We start from the raw sequence: 22,767 nt of genomic DNA on the forward strand, positions 1-22,767 counted from the left end.
AAATGTAGTGGTCTGAGAGGGTTATTAACCAGTGTGGCAGCTACATTCAAATGTAAGGTGTGCACAGAGGGAGCTGCAGATGGAGGAAATGTTGAGTTGGATCTTGGAGACGGCGTGAAGCTGGAAGGTGTGAAAACATTTTGCTACCTCGGAGACATGCTGAATGGAGAAGGTGGATCAGACTCGGCAACGGTTGCTCGAGTGAGATGTGCATGGAAGAAGTTTCGGCAACTGGGTGGCGTGCTGATGATGAGGGGAGTGTCGTTGAAGCTGAAGGGAAAGGTGTATGCTGCATGTGTGAGAAGTGTTATGATTTATGGGAGCGAGACATGGGTAATGAACGTAGAGCAGCAACGAAGGTTGGAAAGGGTGGAAATGCGAATGGTTCGGTGGATGTGTGGAGTTTCGTTGAGAGAGAGGAAGACAAATGATGAATTGCGAAAGATGATGGGAATAGAGCCTGTGATTGATGCTGTGAAGAGGAACAGGTTGAGATGGTTTGGTCATGTGTTGAGGAAGGATGAAAGTGACTGGTTGAGAAGAGTGATGGAAATGAATGTAGAAGGAAGCAGAGGACGGGGAAGACCGAAAAAGACTTGGCTAAAGATGGTGGAAGAAGAAATGCGGGCAAGGGGGTTAACAAGGAGAGATGCAGAAAATAGGGCAAAATGGAGAAGATTGTCATGGGGACCGCAAGGCTAACCCCCGCTCTAGCAGGGAAAATGGCCTTTAAAATGCATGTTGTTGTTGTTGTTGTGACCCCCTTTTGCCAAGAGAACTGCCTGAACTCCATTTGGGATTGATTTCATTAATTTATGGATTATGTTTGAGTTTATCTTTTCTCAAAACTGCACTCCAGAGCATAATCAGACTCCTCACATAAATTTTATATTTCTCTCAAATATGTTCACCCTTCAGTTATTATGTTAAGCCAAAGTATCAGTCAATAATAGCGATCATAAATTAAACAATATGGATACATATTTTCAATATTATGACAAATTGGTGTTTAAAATTGTGATTTGAGAAAGCTTGACATCATTTTAAGTAGACTCATACCTTTGCACCGCACTATATACATCACATACTCCACAATAAAGCTTTTATTCCTCCAAACATTTTGTCTAAGTGAAATATGTAAAGTTGCGCTCCTCCACCAGAGTGGTGTTGATGTTCCTCAGCTCTTCAAGAGAGCTGACAGACCGATATCCCAACTCAGCAAATGTCTCATGGCAAGCATTCTGCAGGAACTGAGCAATGTTATAATCCATCGAATGGCGCCAATTTTCAGCATTTTTCGCTGAGTCACGATGTGTCGAGTACGCAGAATGCCACCGAGTCTTGTCAGTCCCATGGGTGTTGAGTACAATCCAATTCGTAATAATAGGCTTCAATGGCAGCCCTACAAATTGGTATATCTCTCGGGCCTTCTCCAATGGCTTTCGAGCCAGATCTTCATATCGTACAAGCATATAACGTCCACTTAACCAGGCAGGTGGTTTCAAACCCAGGTGCATTGCCGGAAGAAAGGTTTTGCACATTGATGTAATGAGCAATGTGTTGGTTTGTGGAGGCATGGCTCCATTTTTTTTCCATGTCCTGTAGTCTTTGTATGACTGAAAAGCAGCCATTCGTGAAAAAAGCACTGCACGGGGATCTCGAACCAGGTGGATTACTTTGAGATCGAGACGTGAGTCTTCGGCCAAGAAACGAAGGTCAGCAACGTTGTTGAAGCGAACGGTTTTGAGCACCACGTGTGCACGCTTCTGGCACACTTCAGCGGCGAGTGTCAGGTTGAGATTACTGCACCTTTTAAAGCACACCGATTCGTCTTTAGCATTTTCGGCAGGACAAAGGGGTGGTGAGCATAAGGCTGTACTCGCAGCTCTCCTGAAAAGATGCTTTGTCTGGTGATGCTGAGGAAAAGGCTTCATGTAGGGCTCAAGGGAGTGCAGTTCACAGTCAAAAACATTCCGAAGCAAGTCACGGAATGCCCCCACCAGGACATTATAGTTTAACTTGCTTCCTAGAGGACCGGCCATTGACCAAAAAAACTTCTTGATGTGGTAGAGCGGCTCATACAGATAAAATATATCGGGATTTTGGTTGAAAAATTGCCCGAGGAATGAGGAACCAGATCGTGTCGTCGCGAGAATCAGAATATGCTTACGGGAAGCACTTTCCTCTGTTGGCTGGTTGTTGCTAGGATCGGGGCATGGGCAACCGAACCAGTGAGATACCTGACCCTCGTTCGGTGAACAGGAGCCTGTCCCACTCGAAACGTAACAATTTCCGAATCGATAACTCCTGATGGACTTCACGGCAACATATTGAATGCCAATAGTGAGGAACAAAAGGATGGCCAGGATTCTCCAGGAGCACCAAATAAACTTTGATTTCTTCTCATTTTCCTGCTTATTATAAGCGATCTGCAGGAAAACAAAAATGACAAAAAAAACTTTGAATAAGAACAGCACGCATCCTTTGTTATACTGCATTGCATTCTCTATGAGAGGAAATCTATAAATTAATGATGATGAGGAGTGAAGAGTGGTGGAGGGAGGTAAATGATGAGACAACAAAATTGAGAAAAGGAGGAAAATGGATGATAAGAGTGAGAAATGAAAAAAGGAAAGAGGGCAAAAGAGTGTGGGAGAAGGAAAATAAATTGGTAAGAGGAAAGATGTCTCTTATACAAACAGTATATCTTACTATAATTCACCAAATGTCCGTCCGTCTGTCTGTCTATCCATCTGTCCATTCCCAGGTACTGCAAAAAAGGCTGAACTGATTGCAACAAAATTTTGGGTGGGTAATCCTGGGACCCCCTGGAGTAAAATAGGCTATATTGTTTTCCCAATTTCAGCTTTGGTCTCCAGCATTTTCAGGTTTGGACTCCCACCTAACGTTATTGTCCCGGGTACCGCAAAAACGGCTGCACCGATCACAATGATTGGAGAACTCGCGAGATCTTGCCGGCGACGGCACGGTTTTTCGAAGCTGGACACGTTCTCCACGTTTTCAAAGTTAAGTAATTGTTCACAATTATATTTTTGTCGAAACTGCATTTATCTTTCGGTGTGTGTACATACGGTGTGTCCCCAGGAAGATTCTCTGTGTTAATCTTTCATAGATTAATCTTTTCTGTTTGCCCCGCGTGTGCGGCCTTGTAGCTCAGGCTTCCCCCCGTCGAAGTTTGTTCACTTAAGTTCCTGCCTTCACTGTTTTTGCTTGGTTCTTAGATTTTTCCCTTCTCCCCTGAACTTCCCCCAAAACAAAGAACAAAAAACAACAACATTTATTTCCTATTCTCCACGTGCGCTGTTTCGTGTGCTTCTGTCCACGTGCGCTGTCTCGCCCCGCCCCAATTATCTACATGCCTTCCATCTTTTGCCCTGTTCACATGACTCGTGGTTGTCCCTCTCGGCCCTCTCCCCGTTGGTATTTTTGTGAATATAAGATTGTTCTTCACGGTTCTGTTTAAATATGTTTAAACTTTCCCCATGCAGTGTTTTATTCAGTGGTATATTACAATACGCTGTTTTTCTTCCTATTTAAAAGGCTTTTTTCAATTTCCTCTTCAACTCATTCCACTTCAAAAAAAATTCAATCTCTTATAATTCTTCCTCACTCCATGCTCTAAATTCACATTCATTCCACCCCTCCTCCATCGTTCTTAAACGGATCGCTAACTTGAAAATCACAATGAACCCAATTTGTTATAAATGTTCGTCTTTCATTAATCATCCACTTTCTAAACTCCCACCTTGCCCCTCCCGTCCAAATCTTCCCCCTTGCCCTTCCACTCCGAAACTCCCCCCTTACCCCCTCCCCTCCTAAACTCCCCCCTCACCCCGCCCCTTCAAAACTCCCTCCCAACCCCTCCCCTTCAAATTATCCACCCTACCATCCCTCTCCAATTCTCCCCCATCCCCCCCTCCTCAAAGCTGACTCCACCCCACTTCATCTCCCTTCTATCTCATACCTCCACCTCCCCCAACCTTCTACTTTCCTCTGCCCCCCCCCTCAAACAACCCCTCACTGTGCCTCATCCCATCACCATCAAACCTTTCGTCCTCCTCATCCTTCCCTTTCTTGTAACTCTTCTGTAATCTCTGACACACTATCAACTGCTCTCCCTACCTCCCCCTCTCTCCTCATTAACGGTATGGACCTCAAACATCCGGTGGCCTTTGCTCAAACCTGATTGATCTCTCCATTCAGGTTGCTTCTGACAATCCAGACTTGATCTGCTTAACAGAAACTTTCCTCCTTAAAGATGTCTCTGATTCCTTAATATCTCTTCCTTGTTACTCCCTCCTCCGGTATGATAGACCTGAGTCTCATTCTGGTGGTAGGGTTACTATCTTTATCAAAAACTATCTTCCTCACTCTCCTTGCACTGTCCTCTCTCCACCCCACCCACAGGAATACCTCTGGCTACGGCTTCCTCTCCACTCCCACCTTTTGTTCATATGTGTTCTGTACCGTCCTCCAAACAGTGATGACAGTAGTGTAATAATGTTGCTTCTGGGACACCTCCGTTTAACATGGGAAATCCCTATCTAATGTCATTTACCCCCTTGTCTTTTTCAAAAATCATAAACACCTCTATTTCTCCCACCCTCATCTTTATGAACCTTTTGTCTGTAGTACCTATCCTTAATGTTGTTCATTAGACCACTCAAACACTACAAATATTTGTTTTCTCTTATAGACCTATCATCCTTCTTCTACATATCATCTGGCAGATTAATCTTTGACCCATTCACTTCCATATTGACCCTAAAGACCTCTATTTCTCTCACCCTGTTCTTTACGAACCTTCTAACCTTTTGACATGTTATCCTTATTCATTAGACCACTTAAACACCTGTGATCCTTCTGACCTCATGGACCTTTTAACCTTTTACTCTTAATATCATCTGGTGAATATAACCCACTCAAACATCGATCCGACAAATATTTGTTTATGCGTGGGAAATAATTTAATTCTCCTACAACTCTCCTCACCGTCTCATCCAACTCACCGGTATTTAAATTAATTCTCTTATTTGTTTTGTGAACTTTTTTACCAGTTGCCTTTTCAATTATACTTATTTGATATTTTTTACATTCATTTTGTTTTCCATTTATATACCACTCGAACCTTTTCTAATTAATAGCTCACTGTTGAGAAATGACGTTGTTTCACTTGGATAACTTCCAAGGAATTCTCTTTGTCTTGTTTCCTGTTTTTCACAAACACACGCCCTCAGTTTCCAAAAGCTGACAAGCACTTCAGTTCCCCGAAATACATTTTGTTCATTATAAAAAGAGAGGTCTCCGAATGGGACATTTAAACATTGTGAACGAAGATGAGCTTGTCTTATTCCAGTCTTTCCTCTGATGAAGAATACTCGCCAGGACATTGGTAAGTTCATTTGGTATTAAACACTGTTAATGAGAGCTTTGTATGTGATTAATTATACAACTAATAATTTATTTTTCCTATTCATTGCAGCAATTCAAATATTGTAAATATCCTGGCAGAATTTCAAGTTGTTTCTCAAGAGTTCCACAACGAACTGAATACGGGTTTGAATAACCTACCTCCGAGATGGTGGGCTCAGAATGAATTCAATGTTTCACCGTTCTTAGAAAATTCACGTGAAAGGTATGATAGAAAATAAAAAACGAGAGGTGTGTGCATGTGTGTGTGCATGTGTGTGTGTGTATGTGTATGTGTGTGCATGTGTGTCTGTGATTAAAATAGAGAGATCGAATTGTGAGGAACAGAAATGAAAAAATGAGATTGTGTGTGTGTGTGTGTGTGTGTGTGTGTATGTGTGTGTGTGTGTGTATGTGTGTGTGTATGTGTGTGTGTGTGTATGTGTGTGTGTGTGTGTGTGATGTTTTGTCAAGCTTACTTCAGCATAGTAATTTCTCCTTATTTTGTTTGCAGCCTCGAAGACCAAAGCTTGGAGTGGGACGATTTTGGACTCCATAGGAATGGTTATTTCCTACCAACCTGTGAACCTCTACATTTTCAACTCAACGATCTTGACGCTAAGCTGGATTTTTTCGAGGTAAGCATGTGTGTACGTGTGTGTGGTTCACCGTTTATAATAGGTACACCATATCCCTGCGCATCGTAAGAGGTGATTCAGGGTTGGTGTCAGGAAGGGCATCCGACCCTATATTAATAATAATAATAATAATACATTTATTTTGTATAGCGCTTTTCAAGACGCTTTGACATGGAACATAAATATGAAATAAATGTCTCTCCCCTCTTGTCTTTAATAGAAAGAGATTCAAAACCTGAAGACATCTGCTGAACCAACCTTTGACTTGTGCTGGGAAGAAATTGATGACTTATGCTGGGGAGAAGTTGAATGTATACCTCAAGAAAAATGTTTTAATAATATAAAGATTTTAATGTTTTCAATATTTATATATATTTGTTTTGTTTACAATTATTTAATTCTTAATTACAAAAAGAGAATAAAGGAGGGAACGGGGAGGTGCACCCCTGCCAAAGACCCTTCACCCCCCTCATCCCACCCCTCCCCTCCCCTTGTGTGTGTGGGGAAGGTGGGGGTGGGATGAGGGGGGTGAAGGGTCAAGGGTGGGGGTGCACGGAGGGTGGGGGATGATGGGTGTGGTCTGTGTGGGCGGGGTCTGTGTGGGCGGGGTCTGTGTGGGCGGGGTCTGTGTGGGCGGGGTCTGTGTGGGCGGGGTCGGTGTGGGCGTGGCTTATGATTTTTTATTTATTTAATTTTTTTTATTATTACCACGAATTAAATTAGCTAATATGGGTGGGGTGAATAGAAATGTTGTTTAATGAATTATTAGCTTTGTTTTTTGTAATTCTTGCGAGTAAAATGAACCCAAGATTTCTTCTCGATTTATATCATTTAATTTGTAAGTCCAAGGGTTTGTAGCCATTACATCAACGATTATAAATAATTCATTAGTCCATTTTTGTGTATAACCTTTCTCAAAATGGCTTTTCCATTTGTATATCCTTACAATATCACCAACTTTAAACTTGGGCTTTCTCAAATTAATCTCCTTTTCATATTCTAATTTTGTAAATGTTTCTGATGGTTTTGATTGTGTTGATGAATGAACTGTATTATTGTAATTATCTACAATATCCTGAATTAAATACACCCATTTTTGAGAACCGAGTTGTGTGAATTTTTTATATAATTTCTCTTTTAAAGTACGATTAAAACGCTCAATAACAACTGCCTTTCCTTCATTAAAGGTGCTGTATAATTTAATACCCTTCCCCTTAAGAAATTTCATGAATATTTTGTTATAGAACTCTGTTCCCTCATCAGTCCATAACTTCTTTGGTTTCCTTTTATCCCGATCAAATATTAGCTTAAAGGCTAACATTAAAGTATCACCCCTTTTATTTTTTAAAGGGACAACCCAGGCAAATCTACTCCTCAAATCAATAACGGTTAAAGCATACCTGTATCCCCTGTCATTATTCAATTCAATTAAATCAGCGGACCATATGTGGTCAGTGTATTTAGAATAAACCTTCCTTCTTTTAAACTTTGTGATTATAGGTTTGTGTAATTCTTCAGCCAAAAGCTCCTCAGTCTTGATGGCATCATTAGAGCCTAATAGTTTTTTGAGGAATAACCAAGACCAAGTTTCAATTTAGCATTTATCAAATTTCTCACAATAAACCTATCAACTTTCTCTCTCAACGTTGGATTTTGTATCAAAGACAAATTATACAACATTTCGCTGTCGGCTTTATGTTTTTCAGTCAACGTAGTGGTTTTCCCATAAGCAATATCATGCTTCATACACACTTCGTCAACCCTATTTGTAGGTTTAGACCAAGGTTTAGGATTGTCAGCCTCATCTAATCTTTTATCCAAGTTTGTTCCTGGACCACAGAAAGAATACCCTGGAAGGTGTAATTCCCCTGGAATTCCAGTTGTTGTAAATTTACTTCCTGACAGAAACTTTTGTATGTCTCCTCCTCTTTTAGGAGAGATGAATTGGCACTTTTTAGAGCCACATACTTGACATATTCCTTTTTGATAAACTCTATTATTTTTAGCTTTAACATAAGAGATATTTTTAGATTTAGTTTTCTTTTTACATTTGAGACAATAACTCATATTTATTTATCAGAAAAATTCCGACAGAGTATCAAAACCTTTTTGGTTTTCAACATATACATTTCAATCTTTATTTTTAAAACATAAAGAATCCTAAGGAATGCCTTCACTCTCTCCTCCATTTATTTACAAATAAAAACTAACTAAAGTCAATGACACCAACATCATCAATCACATAATCTTTTCCTTCTTCTTCTTCTTCTTCTTCACCACTTTCTCGTTTAAATCTCTGAAATTGAAGACATTGACGTTCTTATTTTTGAAACCATTATCTTCATAAGAGTTGTTAATTCTTTAATTTCCTCTTCGGTGCGTTGAGATTGATTTATTTGCTTTAATACACTCAATCTTTTATGAATCTCAGTGATTTCCATCTTTTTATATTTTTCCTCCCTCTCTCTTTGCTCCCTCTCCTCCTCCTCCATTTTCTCCCTCTCCTCCTTCTCCTTTTTCTCCCTTTTCTCCCTTTCCTCCTTCTCCCTTTTCTCCCTTTCCTCCTTCTCCTTTTTCTCCCTTTCCTCCTTCTCCTTTTTCTCCCTCTCCTCCTTCTCCTTTTTCTCCCTCTCCTCCTTCTCCTCCTTTTTCTCCCTCTCCTCCTTCTCCTCCCTCTCCCTTTCCTCCTTCTCCTTTTTCTCTCTTTCCTCCTTCTCTTCTTCAACTCCTTCCTCATCCCTTGCTACCCTTGAGTTTGAACCCCAAAGAATATTATACATATACTCATCTGGATTTTGAGATATTCTTGTATCTATAATTATTTTTCTCATAATAGGATACCAATAAGATTTGTTGACGATTTCTAAAAGAGTTTTATATTTCATAACTTTGAGAAGTTCATTTTTATTTAATATTTTAAACAAGTCTCTATTTGTGGGTTTAACAATATCAGTATAAGGCCAGTTTTTTATGACAAAATTCCCATGTATATGCTCCAAATCATAAGGTATGTAATACCGAGCACCCTTTTCTTGTAGGTATCCTTGAATACAAAAATTATAATTCTCTTGTAGTCTTCTTCCTGCCATTTATGTATCAGAAATATATGTGAGATTAATATTATGACAGGTAATACCACCCCATCTTCCCACTACCAAATCGGTTTGTATTCCTCGGCTTTCTATCCTTATCTCATTACCTTCCTTCTTTGTCATGCGAACCATCGCTATACTATCATATATTTTTATTTTCTTAAAATCACGTATTTGTTGTTTACTAATTGTACTTCCACATAAATCCTTATCTTCACCAAGTGGATAATATTCTTCTTTACGAGACTGATTTAAATCATGTAGGTCTTCTATGTTTATTGAAAAAGACCAATTATACCCTAAATCAGGCATATCATACCCCCATTTATTAATTCGCATATTAACTAAATGTCCTTCTTTATAAAATTTAATTGTAAGCAGGTAGTTAAATTCAATGAGGAAAGGTGTATGGTCAGTATAACCAGGTGTTGTGGTTGTAAATTTTACTTGTTTCACAAAACGTGCTGTTTTCTTTAAAGATATATATTGTGATAAATCACTGAATCTAATCAAGTCATTCGCATCTGTAGGGTTTGGATAATTGATTAATTTATAAGTATTCTTCATATTAATATTTTTACTTACACTATATTTTTGTCGTTCAGCCTGTGCCTTTGTATAATAATTTGATAAATCAATATCCTGAGAGGATTTTCCAAAGATAGAACCATCTTTTCCAACATAGGTCATTTATATTAGATAAAAAATGATATCATAAAAATTTTCATTATTGTTGAGTTGAAATAATACATATAAACATAATTGGCCACAACATTTAGAATTAATTTCTTGAACTTGGAATGTTTGATAAACACCATTCTGTAAGAATTGTATTACTTCAACAGGTGGTGGCATACCATAACTATCAAAATAATATTTATCCTGACTATTATGAATACAAACCCAATGAGAACCATTCTGTGTGTCTAAATTCATAATAATATTCTTTGTATTCTTATTTATATGTGTTAATTCATCTCTCATACAAATAACCACATTATCAATTTTTAGTGTTTTACAATACTTAGCTAGTTCTATATTTGACGTTGTATTCTTTCCAAATTGTTTAAACCATTTATCCATTTATTTATGAGAAAGATACAATCCATTACCCCGTTTAGTTAGTTTAACACCCGCTTGAGCGATAGAGGAAAGCATATCTCCAACCAACAATCTAGCTTTATCAGGTAGACTTTCAAGTTTTTGAGCAAAATCTACAATTACACCACTTCCACTAATTTGTTTCTCCAACTCCTTGTTATGTCTTTCCAATTCTTTTTGAGCTTTTAGTTGTGCCTTCCTTTCGTTAGCAGTTTTTACCGCTGCTGAAATACCACCAGTCAATGCTCCCGCCGCACTTAAACCAGCAAATAAAGGAATTAGAAACGGGAGAAATCCTCCTCTTGACTCGTCTATTGAATATTTCTTTAACATAGGTTTCGTCATTTTAATTTTAAGTGATCCAACATCATTTAGTGTTTTTACTTGTGTGTGTGTGAGTAAAACATCAATTCTTACAGCTCCTTTTCTTTGAATTGTATTAACATTAATAATACAAGGCTTTTGATTTTGAATACAAGATGTTAATTTATTAAGATTGATTTGATTAACATATACCCCAACCATTTATTTATGAGAAAAAACCTATGTGATATTAATCATAACACCATTATCTGTATTAATCTGTAATTCTGTTTCCTCCAAAAGCAAACAATATGCATTAACCTCTTCACTCTCCCCTCTTTCAATGTATAGAGAAGTATCCACTCGATTAGACTTTATAGTTTCCTTTTGAGAACTCAGGTCAATTGCGTAGATTGTATAAAGTTTTTGAAACGCAACCATATCCAAAATAGGATCATTATTACCATTACTTTCACACACCTTTTGGTAGGACTTGTAGGCTTCCGCATAATCATTTTTTTCCCAATCAATTTCCAATCTATCTCGTGGATAAAATGTGCCATCAAGAGAAACCCGAAGTTGTTTCACCTTAGCATTATCACTCAGCGCATTATTCTTATTAGTACCGTCCTCTCCATCTGGTTTTTTAAAAATGAGCCAGAGGTATCGTGGCTTTCCTTGAAGAACACCCAAATTCCAAGTGTAGGTAGTGTGTTCCAGTTTAACGTGTTGACATCTTCTTTTAAGGTATGATACATTTAGCGGTTTCTTTGAGTTAAGTCTTCTATTTAACATCTCTTCCGTTTTAAGATTAGGAGTATATTCACTGATATACCAACACAAATCATTAATAACAAATTTATTGTTGTCTCCAAAAGCATTTTCATCCCCAAAAAGCAACCTATTTACATTATCATTCCTTTGTAGTTGAAATCTAATTTTAAGACCATACAAAACTTTATCATAATCGCAAAATCCAAATATACCTTTAAGAGGTACTGCTACGGTAAAACTATTCACTGCTTTTGTTTCATCATTATACATTGACTTCCTTTGACTATAACCAGGGTCTGCGTTTGTACCCGTTGACATATCAGGAATAAAACCTTCAACAGCTCCCTTACCCATTCTATCACTAAACGAATATAGTGTAAATTTCATCATTTCAGATGTAGCAGAGACATAATCAACCGCTTCAACCTCTTGTGTTCCAATATACAGGCGGACACTGTCAAACATTTTCCAGAAGAAATCATTTACGAGTGTAGCATTAGTATTATTCGCAGCCTTAGTGAATTTAAATTTACACAGCAAGAAACTATCAGCTATATTCAAGTAAGTTTGTTGATTATTTATTTCAAAACTTTTTGTTCCATTTGAATTCCAGTCTGTTCCTGTTATAGCATTTACCTTAAAATAGTCTTCCTTTTTAGTGGAGTTTGAAATGATAATCGTATCATCCAAATCATAGATACTATCAATCGCTTCCATACTTGTATTTATATAGCATTAAAATTGTTGAAACCCTGACCCAAGTATTTTAATGATTTTTTGTCGTTCTTGTGAAGATAGTTGAGTTTTACCTTTTTTTATTTCTTTGATTGCTTGTAATTTATGAGACTCCTTTTGAGCATCTTTTATACTCTTTATAGCACCCGCAACGGAGCCCACGGCAGAAGCAGTTGAACCAATTAGGTCTTTATGTTTAAGGATGGTTGAACCAATACCCATTAGAGTATCAATTATCCCATCTCCTTTATTTCGAAATTGATGACCTACACCTCGTTGTCTCTTAGGTTTATAGTATCCTCTACCCACATACCTTGTATAGTCTGGTGAAAGGAACATGCCCTCCCCTGTAATTATTTTATATTTTCCCAACTCGTGTTTTCTCACAATAACCATTATTTATTTATTGAAAAACTTCACGTAGGTGAATTCTGATGGATATAATTTCATCATTAAAGGATATCATACGATTATCTTGGTCGGTTATCCTAAAATTTACTCTGTATATGGTTTTTCCTGACACAGGTAAATAGACAAGATTTTTTGGTTCCATATTAAATTTATAACCAATCGGGGTTGAGTATGCACTGAATGAAAATATTGTATTTGTTCTTATTCCATCGTTATAAGCACCATCAATCAAATCACAATGAATTAATACTGAATTTATACCGGAGGATATTTGGATAACATTATCACTGTAAAACGTCCCGTTATTTTCAATCTTTTTTGAAGAGAAACCCAATAGCTCTCTAAACGAATTTTCAATCGTGAAATCAACTTTATAATTATTTTTAAGTTTAATAGTTGATTTTGAAGTGTGTTTTTGAATATCTATTACAATATTTTTTGGTTCATCACCTTTTTCTTTCATAAGGCGAGAGACTTCTGAAGATATTTGAGAAATCTCGTAAGCTCCAGGTGAAACAGTTATAGTTTTATATCCACTTCCTGGATTATAACTAAACTTGCTGTTTTTCTCTGTGATATTAAACAAGGTATTATAAGTTTCCATCGACAATAAAGATGCCTCATATGAGGTAAGGGGGTCAAGTTGTAGTGGGTAAGGGAATGAAGCTGTGTAATCGCTCGTTGTGAAATTAAAACTAAGAATTGTGCTTCTCATCTTATTTAATATCTAATAAAATATCTTTGTATTGACATTTATTAATTATTTTCATATTCATCAACTGATCTAAAATGGCTGAGGATTCATTAAAACAATTGTTGTTTCCAGCCTTCTTACTACCTAACAACAATAATAGCCTATTAACTAATTGTGATGGGTCATTTGGAAGAAAACTAACACCTGAACCAAGTTTACTTAAAGCATCAATAATATGTTTCTCCTTCTCATTCTTCTTACTTTTACCAGCAACAGAAACTCCATAATCAAGTGCATTTAACAACTCAATATATACCCTATCTTCCTCTCTTTCCATATCAAGTGGTTCCTCAAAATATTTTGAACCGCTGAATCCGGGGTTTGTTAGAAGAAACATTAATCTTGGAGTTAATTTAACATTTGGTTGAGTAGAACTCAAGAACATCAATTCATCATTAAATATCAATACCTTTTCTTCCACAAGATGAAACACTGCTGGTTCTTCTGTTGGAATGAGACCTGCTCTGGTTTTTGAACCCGCCGAATATTCATTGTTTTGAAGAGCTTCCACAACATAATTAGGGGGTTGATTTACCTGCTCAAGTTTCCGAAATAATCCCTCGTCATCATATTCTAATTCACCAAGTTCTTGTTTTGTTATCTGACTAAAATCTTTGAGCATTTGAAGTTTTTTCGGAGTAAATTCTACCGTGGGAACTGTAGGTGAGTGTTGAGTTTTCAAAAGTGGTTTAAAGAATTTCTCTTGTTTTCTTTCAAAGGCTTCTTCACCAGTTAGTTTCTGTCTCCGTTTCTTCTTTATCTCTTCCTGTTGTTTAACAACTTTTGAAACTAATTGTTGATGTTCCTTAAACTTTCTTTCTCTTTCTTCGGTATTCATTTTCTGTATTTATTTATTGAAAAATATCATTTAGTATCTCATCTTGTTTCACAACAATATATTTATATTTTCCAATCGTGTGTTTCATATAATTTTCAAATTCTTTTTTACTACATAACGTAGAGCAATTATCTCTCCAAAAATTATTTACATCTATTGAATTTAACTTAAATAAAATAAAAGTATTGGCATTGTTTCTTATTGAGCGTCGAGGGAGTTGAAAATATGATTGACTAAGATATATACAATTACAAGAAGAATGTCTCCCTCTTGTATAGTAGCTATCCATTACTGTTTGGTTTCTCTCATTAACACAATCATCAAAGATGACGAGGTTCTTTTTTGATTTATCTAAATCTTGAGGTGAAGGTATATCATCCGTATTATCACTGAGAATACAAGTTATGGGTTTCGATTTTGATTTCTGTGTATCACAAAATAATTGTATTATATCTTCAATATTATAATCATTCAGTTTGTTTTGAAGTTTAAATAAACCGATAATGTCTTCCTTTTTAAGACCTGCATTAAAACCCTGTGAGAGTAGTTGATACTCGGGTTGAAAACTTGACTTTGTAAAAATTATTAAATTATCATAATCTAAAAAATTAGGACCAAGGAGCATCTTTAAAAGTAAACAGGTTTTCCCACATCCGCTTGAACCAACTATTAGACATCTCAATGAATTTGGAATGTTTTTATGGTTATTAAACTTTATCTTATTTTCCCAAACGGGTAAAAAATCATTCATTTATATATTTGGAAAACAAGTCATCTAACTTTTTTTGAGCTATTTTAGAAACTCTATATTTTATCCTGAGTTCGGGTTTAATTTCAAAATAATTCATTATTTTATTTATATAGTATCTTGTATTAACATTTCCATTAAAATTATTTTGAATAATAAATATCATTAAACCCTTATACATTTCCTCAATACAAAGAGTCTCTTTCCTTGTAAGAAATGGTGTATTATCACCATAATGCTTAACATTCATCTCTCTTATTAATCTTGTAAAGTAATTCATTTTTGGTTCTAATTTAAAAGAGTTATATGTTTTTTTATATTTCTTATTATCATTAATTAGAATATAATCACAGAATAAACATTGTTTATATGAACCCTCATTATTAAGCCCTATTCTATCACAAGCTGGACAATTCTCTAATTTATCATATGGAGAGTCTGGAAATTCTAAATATCCTTCAGAACTTATCATATTTATATAGTAAATTTTTACTTAAACTAAACGCAAGTTTATTCATTAATAAATACAATGTTTCAAAGCACAAAAGACAAATTTCAATCAATCTCTACTTCGGTGGAAGATATAGAAAAATATGTCAAAGATGTTAAATTGAACAAAGATAAATATGGAAATTTTTGGGTAAAACCAGTTATGGAAAATAACATGAGCCCCTCTATTTCATTTAAAGGAAGAGCTCTAACTATACCTGGAAAGACATCCATTAAAGTAAATCTAACAAAAGTTTCTCCTCTACTCCTGGCAATTTATTCAAAGCTTGAAAAAGTGATTGACCACGATACTTTGAAAAAGAATGATAAGACCATTAATAATTCTAGAGGAGACATTTGTATTTTCTTTAATAATCCAAAGGGTGTAGATCTAAGTAAAATGAATGATGTTAATATTTCTGGTGAAATGTCATTTCGTTCTATGATAGTTAGAGATTATTTAAAGATAACTTTTGATATTAAAAATGTAGAGATTGAATCCGTTAATGAAAGAAAGTATATTGGTATAGATGGAAAGGTTTTTTCTGCTAATTAAATATGAGTCATTACAGCAGTGAAGATTTTACTATTTCATTGAACTCGGACGATAGTGATGATAGTATTTCATTGAACTCGGACGATGGTGATGATAGTATTTCATTGAACACAGATGATAGTTATGATACTAATAGTTTGTGCTCAAATGATAGTTATGAGAGTAGCTTTATTGATGACTCTGAGTATGATTCTGAGTATTCATGTGATAGTTATGACTTAGATGATTCTGAGTGAAAAAGTGTTTTAGTTTAAGCACAGTGATATATATAAAACGGAGCTGTAAAGCTCAAAAGTGTTTTATTTTAAGCACAGTGATATATATAAAACACCACGTTTTCTCACGCTATAAATATGGTTTATTGTGATACTTGCGAGAAGGAAGTAAAATATTATAAACAACATATTCTCACCGCAAAACATACATACAACATTTTAAACAAACTTTCCCCTCTTCCACCTGAAACAAAACACTGTTCTACATGTAATAAAAATATCCTCAAGAAAGGCTTCAAAATACATCTTAAAACAAATCTACATTTATCAAATTTTATCACAACTAAAAACTCTGATGGAGCATTCAAAGGACATATTAAAATAAGAGTCTTTAACTTCAAACCTCCTGAACCAGAGTCTATAGTTGATGCTGTAGAAATAGTTAAACCTGCTGTTCAAACGTTGATTGAAAAAACACTAAAGGAAATGAAACCACTTAAATTTTATATGGGAGTAAAATTAGAAATGACAAAGGATGAAGGAGTTATAGATGCACCATACATGAGAACTGAGCCACACTTTATATCTTCATATCAAGATTTTAAAACATCAGGAGTCTATGATGAACTTATTAAACAAGAGCAAGATGTGGATAATTCAATCGTAGGAAGTGGATTCAATATAGGAAAAATTATTTACATAGACATTCATATTCTTAAATCAGATCCTCTAAAAGCTTCTTCTTACATTGATTTACCCAGTGTTATCAAAAATAGAAAAGCAGTTATCAATATCAAAAATAAAGACAATAAATGTTTTCTCTGGTCTATTTTAGCACACTTACATCCTCCACATTTTCATGATGAAAGAGTATCTCATTATAAAAAATATGAGAATACATTAAATACGAAAGATCTAAAGTTTCCGATGACTTTAAATGATATTCCTAAATTTGAAAAGATGAATAATTTATCAGTTAATGTTTATGGTCTAACAGAAACAAACAACATCCAGGTTTTAAAGCTTTCTGACAATTGTAAACAAACTCATATTAATCTTCTATATTTTAATTCAGGCGAAAATTCACATTATACATACATCAAAGATATTGCTAAATTAATAAAACCACAAGTCTGTAAGAGAACAAATAAAATATATATTTGTTTGCGTTGTCTTAACTTCTTCAATTCACAAGAAAGATTAGATAAACATTCAAATTATTGTGGCGAACATAAATCAACGGTAATCAATATGCCTAAAGAAGGCTCAAAGATCACATTCAAAGATGAAAATAAAAAGATCAAACATCCATTTGTTATATATGCTGATTTTGAAAGTATTTTAGAAAAAATTGATACTGCTTCTCAAGATCCAAAAGAATCATACACAAATAAATATCAAAAACATACTCCTTGTGGTTTTTGTTATTATATCAAATCATCCGTTGGTGATAAATATAACAAGTTAGAGATGTATAGAGGCTCAAATACCCCAGAGGAGTTTGTGAAACGACTAGAAAAAGACTGTGTTCGATTAACCAAGATAATGAGAGAAACCAATAAACCAATGTCCTTAACAAGTAAAGAAAAAAGGGAATTTATAAAAAACAATGTCTGTCATATTTGTGAGGAGAAAATTGGTAAAGGTCTAAAGGTTAGAGACCATTGTCATCTCACTGGTAAATATAGAGGTCCGGCTCATCAAAGTTGTAATATTAATTATCAACTCCCCTCTTTCATTCCTGTCTTTCTTCATAACAACGCTCATTATGATACACATCTATTTATCAAGGAACTCTCAAAGACTTCTGGAAGTATCTCAGCAATTCCAAACACGGATCAGAAATACATTTCATTCACAAAAACAATTCACACATCTCCTATTACTCATATCAGATTTCTTGATACATTTAAATTCATGGCAAGTCCATTGGTTAACTTGGTTCAAAATCTAAAAGAGTTTCCATGTCTTTCAGAGTATTTTTTAGATAAAGATTTTCTAACACAAAAGGGAATTTACCCCTATGACTATATGGACTCATTTGAGAGATTCAATGAAACACAACTTCCTTCAAAAGAAAATTTCTATAACAAATTAAATAATAGTCATATATCTGATAAAGATTATGTACACGCACAAAATGTTTGGGAAAAATATAACATCAAGAATCTTGGCGAGTATCACGATTTGTATCTCAAAACTGATGTGCTTTTATTGGCCGATGTATTTGAAGCCTTTAGATCTGTTTGTCGCACTGGATATGGATTGGATCCTGCTCACTACTACACAGCACCTGGATTGGCCTGGAGTGCGATGTTGAAAATGACAAAACAAGATTTGGATTTGATAACCGATGTTGATATGCTTTTGATGATTGAAAAGGCAAAAAGAGGTGGAATTTCACAAGTCTGCTCGAGTAGATACGCAAAAGCAAATAACAAATATCTTCCAAATTATGATCCAACGAAAGAGAGTTCTTACTTGATGTACTATGACGCGAACAACCTGTATGGCTGGGCAATGTCTCAGGCTCTTCCTTATGGAAAACTTAGATGGGTAAAGGAAAAAGACTACAAAAACGTTTTACAAGATGTATGTATCTCTACACAAAAAGAATTGGATGAAGAAAAAGTTGGTTATTATTTTGAAATTGATTTAAAATATCCAGAGGAACTCCATAACCTACACAAAGATCTCCCATTTGCTTGTGAGAAAGAAAGTCCAAAGAAAGAATGGTTGAGTGATTATCAACGATCGTTTGATATAGGTGAATCAACAGAAAAATTACTTACTACATTATATAACAAGAAAAATTATGTTCTACACCAAAGAAATTTGCGACAATATTTATCAAAAGGTCTAAGAGTAGAGAAGATCCATAGGGTTCTAAAGTTCAATCAAAGTCATTGGTTAAAGGGGTACATTGATTTTAATACACAAAGAAGAACAGAGTCAAAAACAGATTTTGAGAAAGACTTTTATAAATTGATGAATAATGCGGTCTTTGGTAAGACTATGGAGAATGTGAGGAAAAGACAAAATATCAGACTATCAACATCTTGGGAACAAGCATCAAAATTAATTAATAGACCGAGTTTTACTCGAGCTGAGGTCTTTACTGAGAACTTTTGTGCGATCCATTTGATTAAAGAGAGTATTGAAATGAACAAACCTATTTATATTGGAACAACAATTCTTGATTTATCAAAGTCATTAATGTATGATTACTTTTATAATAACTTGAGGAAGAAATATCAAAATGATGTTAATCTACTTTATATGGATACAGATAGTTTTATTTTGAAAATTAATACCAACGATGTTTATTCAGACATGAAAAGAGACATTAATATCTATGACACGAGTAATTACAGTCCAGAGAGTGAGTTGTTCTCTTCTAAAAATAAAAAGGTGATTGGAAAGTTCAAGGATGAATTAGGAGGAAATGTTATGAGTGAATTTGTGGGATTGAGGTCAAAGGCTTATGCTTATAAATACATTGTGAATAACGTTGAAAAGACTGATAAGAAGTTAAAAGGTGTAAAGAAAAATGTTATTAAAGAAACAATAAACTTTAAGGATTATTATAACTGTTTAACAACAAAGAAAGAAGAGTTTAGAAAGATTAATGGAATAAGAAGTTATAAACATCAATTATATTCAGAAGAGATAAATAAGAAAGCATTGGGGGCTTTTGATGATAAGAGGTTTATTTTAGAAAATGGAATTGATAGTCTCCCTTATGGTTATATAAGTATATAAGTGATAAGATATATATATAAGTGATAAGATATACATAAGTGATAAGATATATATAAGTGATAAGATATATATAAGTGATAAGTTAAAAAGGGGGGGGGGTTGGGGATTTTAACGGGCTACCGCCGCCTTTTTTACTATTATATAAATGATAGAACCAAGTATCAACCAGACTAAAGAGTGGAGGTGTAATCAACCTTGGTATATAAATGGAAAACATAATGAATGTGAAAAATATCAAATAGGTATAATTGAAAAGGCAACTGGTAAAAAAATTCACAAAACAAATAAGAGAATTAATTTAAATACCGGTGAATTGGGTAAAAAAGATGGAAATATTTTTGAGTGGACGGAAAACTTTGATGGTTGTCAGGAAAATATATACTTTAATTTTAAAATGGTATGTGGCACTGGAGGTGCTCAAACAAGAACATTGAGGGAGGTTTACCATTTTATCTTAGCTCAGTTAAAATATCTTAATAAAGAACCAAACTCAAACATATTTTTTGTTAATATATTAGATGGTGAAGAGAGTGGCAAGAGAATTAAATTATTTCCCACGCATAAACAAATATTTGTCGGATCGATGTTTGAGTGGGTTATATTCACCAGATGATATTAAGAGTAAAAGGTTAAAAGGTCCATGAGGTCAGAAGGATCACAGGTGTTTAAGTGGTCTAATGAATAAGGATAACATGTCAAAAGGTTAGAAGGTTCGTAAAGAACAGGGTGAGAGAAATAGAGGTCTTTAGGGTCAATATGGAAGTGAATGGGTCAAAGATTAATCTGCCAGATGATATGTAGAAGAAGGATGATAGGTCTATAAGAGAAAACAAATATTTGTAGTGTTTGAGTGGTCTAATGAACAACATTAAGGATAGGTACTACAGACAAAAGGTTCATAAAGATGAGGGTGGGAGAAATAGAGGTGTTTATGATTTTTGAAAAAGACAAGGGGGTAAATGACATTAGATAGGGATTTCCCATGTTAAACGGAGGTGTCCCAGAAGCAACATTATTACACTACTGATGACTCCATTTACATTTTGCTGTCTGACAACATGGACAAACTTCTATCAACTCATCCAAACTCTCTCTTCCTCAGATGTGGCGACTTCAAATGTCATCATGCCAGCTGGCTGGGTGGGGTTTCCTCTCTCACCAGCCATGGCACCTCAGCAAAAGACTTCTGCGCTTCATTGGGACTGACACAATCTGTCAATTTGCTGACCCGGATCTCAGTCAATGGAGTATCTTATCTTCTAGACTTGGTTATGACAAACCTCCCTGCAAATGTCTGCTGGTCTTCTTCTGCTACAATCAGTTCTTCTGATCATGTGCTTGTTAAAGTGGACATCTCTCTGGCCATTCTCAGAGAGCCTCCTCAGTGCCGACGAGTCTGGCATTTCACTCAGGCTGACTGGCACGGTCTGCAAGCAGCCATCAATCGTCTGGACTGGTCTCCCATCTATACTGCCTCTGACATCAATTCTTCCTGGGTATTCTTCCAAAGCAAACTGCTCTCTCTCATGCACAGATTTATCCCATCTCGTCTTCAGTTGTCTTACCCTTCCTCCCATCCATGGTACACTGAATCTTGTGGTGAGGCAGTTGCCCTGAAACAACTTGCCTTTGCCTCTTGGAAGGCAAATCCAACTGAAGGCAATCTCAGTTCCTTCCACCAAGCTCGGAACAAGTGTGTGTCTACCCTCAGGAGTGCCAGGAAGCACTATCTCTCCACACTCAAGAATGAATTCTCAAACCTGTCTCCTTCCTTCAAATCCTGGTGGCATCTGGCCAAATCCGTTTCTGGTGTTTGTTCCCCATCCATCCCCTCCCTTACCTCAAATGGCCACACAGTTGACACCGCACATGACAAAGCCGAATGCCTCAACTCGGTGTTTGCCTCAAAATCTTTGTTCCCAAACCCATCTCTCTCTGTTCCCACCTTACCCAGTCGAACCCAACTGCATCTGGACTCTATGTCCTTCTCTCCTGACAAGGTGGATAAGTTTTTGTCAAACCTCGACTCTGATTCTGCAACTGGACCAGACGGCATGAGACCACGGGTCCTAAAATCCTGCTCTGCCGCTCTATCTCACCCTCTCTCTGTACTCTTCACCCTCTCTTTTGTTCAAGGTCACCTGCCAGCATCTTGGAAATCAGGAAACATTACCGCTTTACACAAAAAATGTGCAAAAACAGATCCTTGCAACTAAAGACCAATCAGCCTGCTCCCAATTATCAGCAAAGTCATGGAATCCATCATTGCTTCGGATATCAAATCCTTCCTCTTCTCCAATGGCTTGATCTCCGATCATCTATTTGGATTCAGACCAGGTCATTCTCCTCTGGACATTTTGCTTCTGCTGTCTCAACAATGGATGGAGGTCCTCAATGCCAAACAGGAAATCAGAGCTGTCTCCCTTGACATATCACATGCCTTCGATACCGTCTGTCACCCAGCTCTGCTCACCAAACTCTCATCCTTTTGTATTATTGGAATTCTCCACGCATGGCTGGCGGACTTCCTCTCTAGTCATAGTCAACGTGTGGCCCTGAATGGGTTTCTCTCATCTCCTCTTCCTGTTCAGTCTGGAGTTCCCCAAGGCAGTGTTCTGGGCACTGTGCTTTTTCTGGTCTTCATCAATGATCTCCATGACTCTCTTGAAAATCCTCTGTATCTCTTTGCTGATGACTCTACTCTCTGTCACTCCATTCCTCATCCCTCAGATCGGCAGTCTGCAGCCTCCTCACTCTCTGCAGACCTGGACAAAATCACAGACTGGGCAAACAAGTGGAACATGTCTTTCAATCCTGACAAATCTCACACTCTTACGATGTCTCTCCGAAAAGACCGACTGGACTACCCTCCCATCCACTTTCTGAATAATCCTCTCCAATAAGTTCTGTCACTCAAGCTT

General features: G+C 36.1%; 1 protein-coding gene and 1 long non-coding RNA gene across 3 annotated transcripts in view; one reads left to right on the top strand and one right to left on the bottom strand.

Annotated features, from left to right (window-relative positions):
* Positions 1 to 795: 795 nt before the first annotated feature.
* LOC137422693 (carbohydrate sulfotransferase 1-like) overlaps positions 796 to 22,767 on the bottom strand; it is a 113,280-nt gene continuing 91,308 nt past the window's right edge. The window contains exon 2 of the mRNA XM_078770625.1: positions 796 to 2,429. Within this exon, the coding sequence (XP_078626751.1) occupies positions 1,125 to 2,042 (918 nt within the window). The 5' untranslated portion in view covers positions 2,043 to 2,429 and the 3' untranslated portion in view covers positions 796 to 1,124. The remainder of the gene's footprint in view (positions 2,430 to 22,767) is intronic.
* LOC144889712 (uncharacterized) lies at positions 4,848 to 6,489 on the top strand. 2 transcript variants are annotated; one of them, XR_013622016.1, is made up of 4 exons: positions 4,848 to 5,413; positions 5,504 to 5,656; positions 5,945 to 6,068; positions 6,289 to 6,489. It is a non-coding gene; the product is annotated as an uncharacterized LOC144889712 (long non-coding RNA). The 2 variants fall into 2 exon arrangements; XR_013622015.1 differs by having other exon boundaries at positions 4,863 to 5,656; positions 6,289 to 6,488.

The sequence above is a fragment of the Myxine glutinosa genome, chromosome 1 (assembly GCF_964187855.1).
Source record: "Myxine glutinosa chromosome 1, kmMyxGlut1.1, whole genome shotgun sequence".
Classification (NCBI taxonomy): domain Eukaryota; kingdom Metazoa; phylum Chordata; class Myxini; order Myxiniformes; family Myxinidae; genus Myxine; species Myxine glutinosa.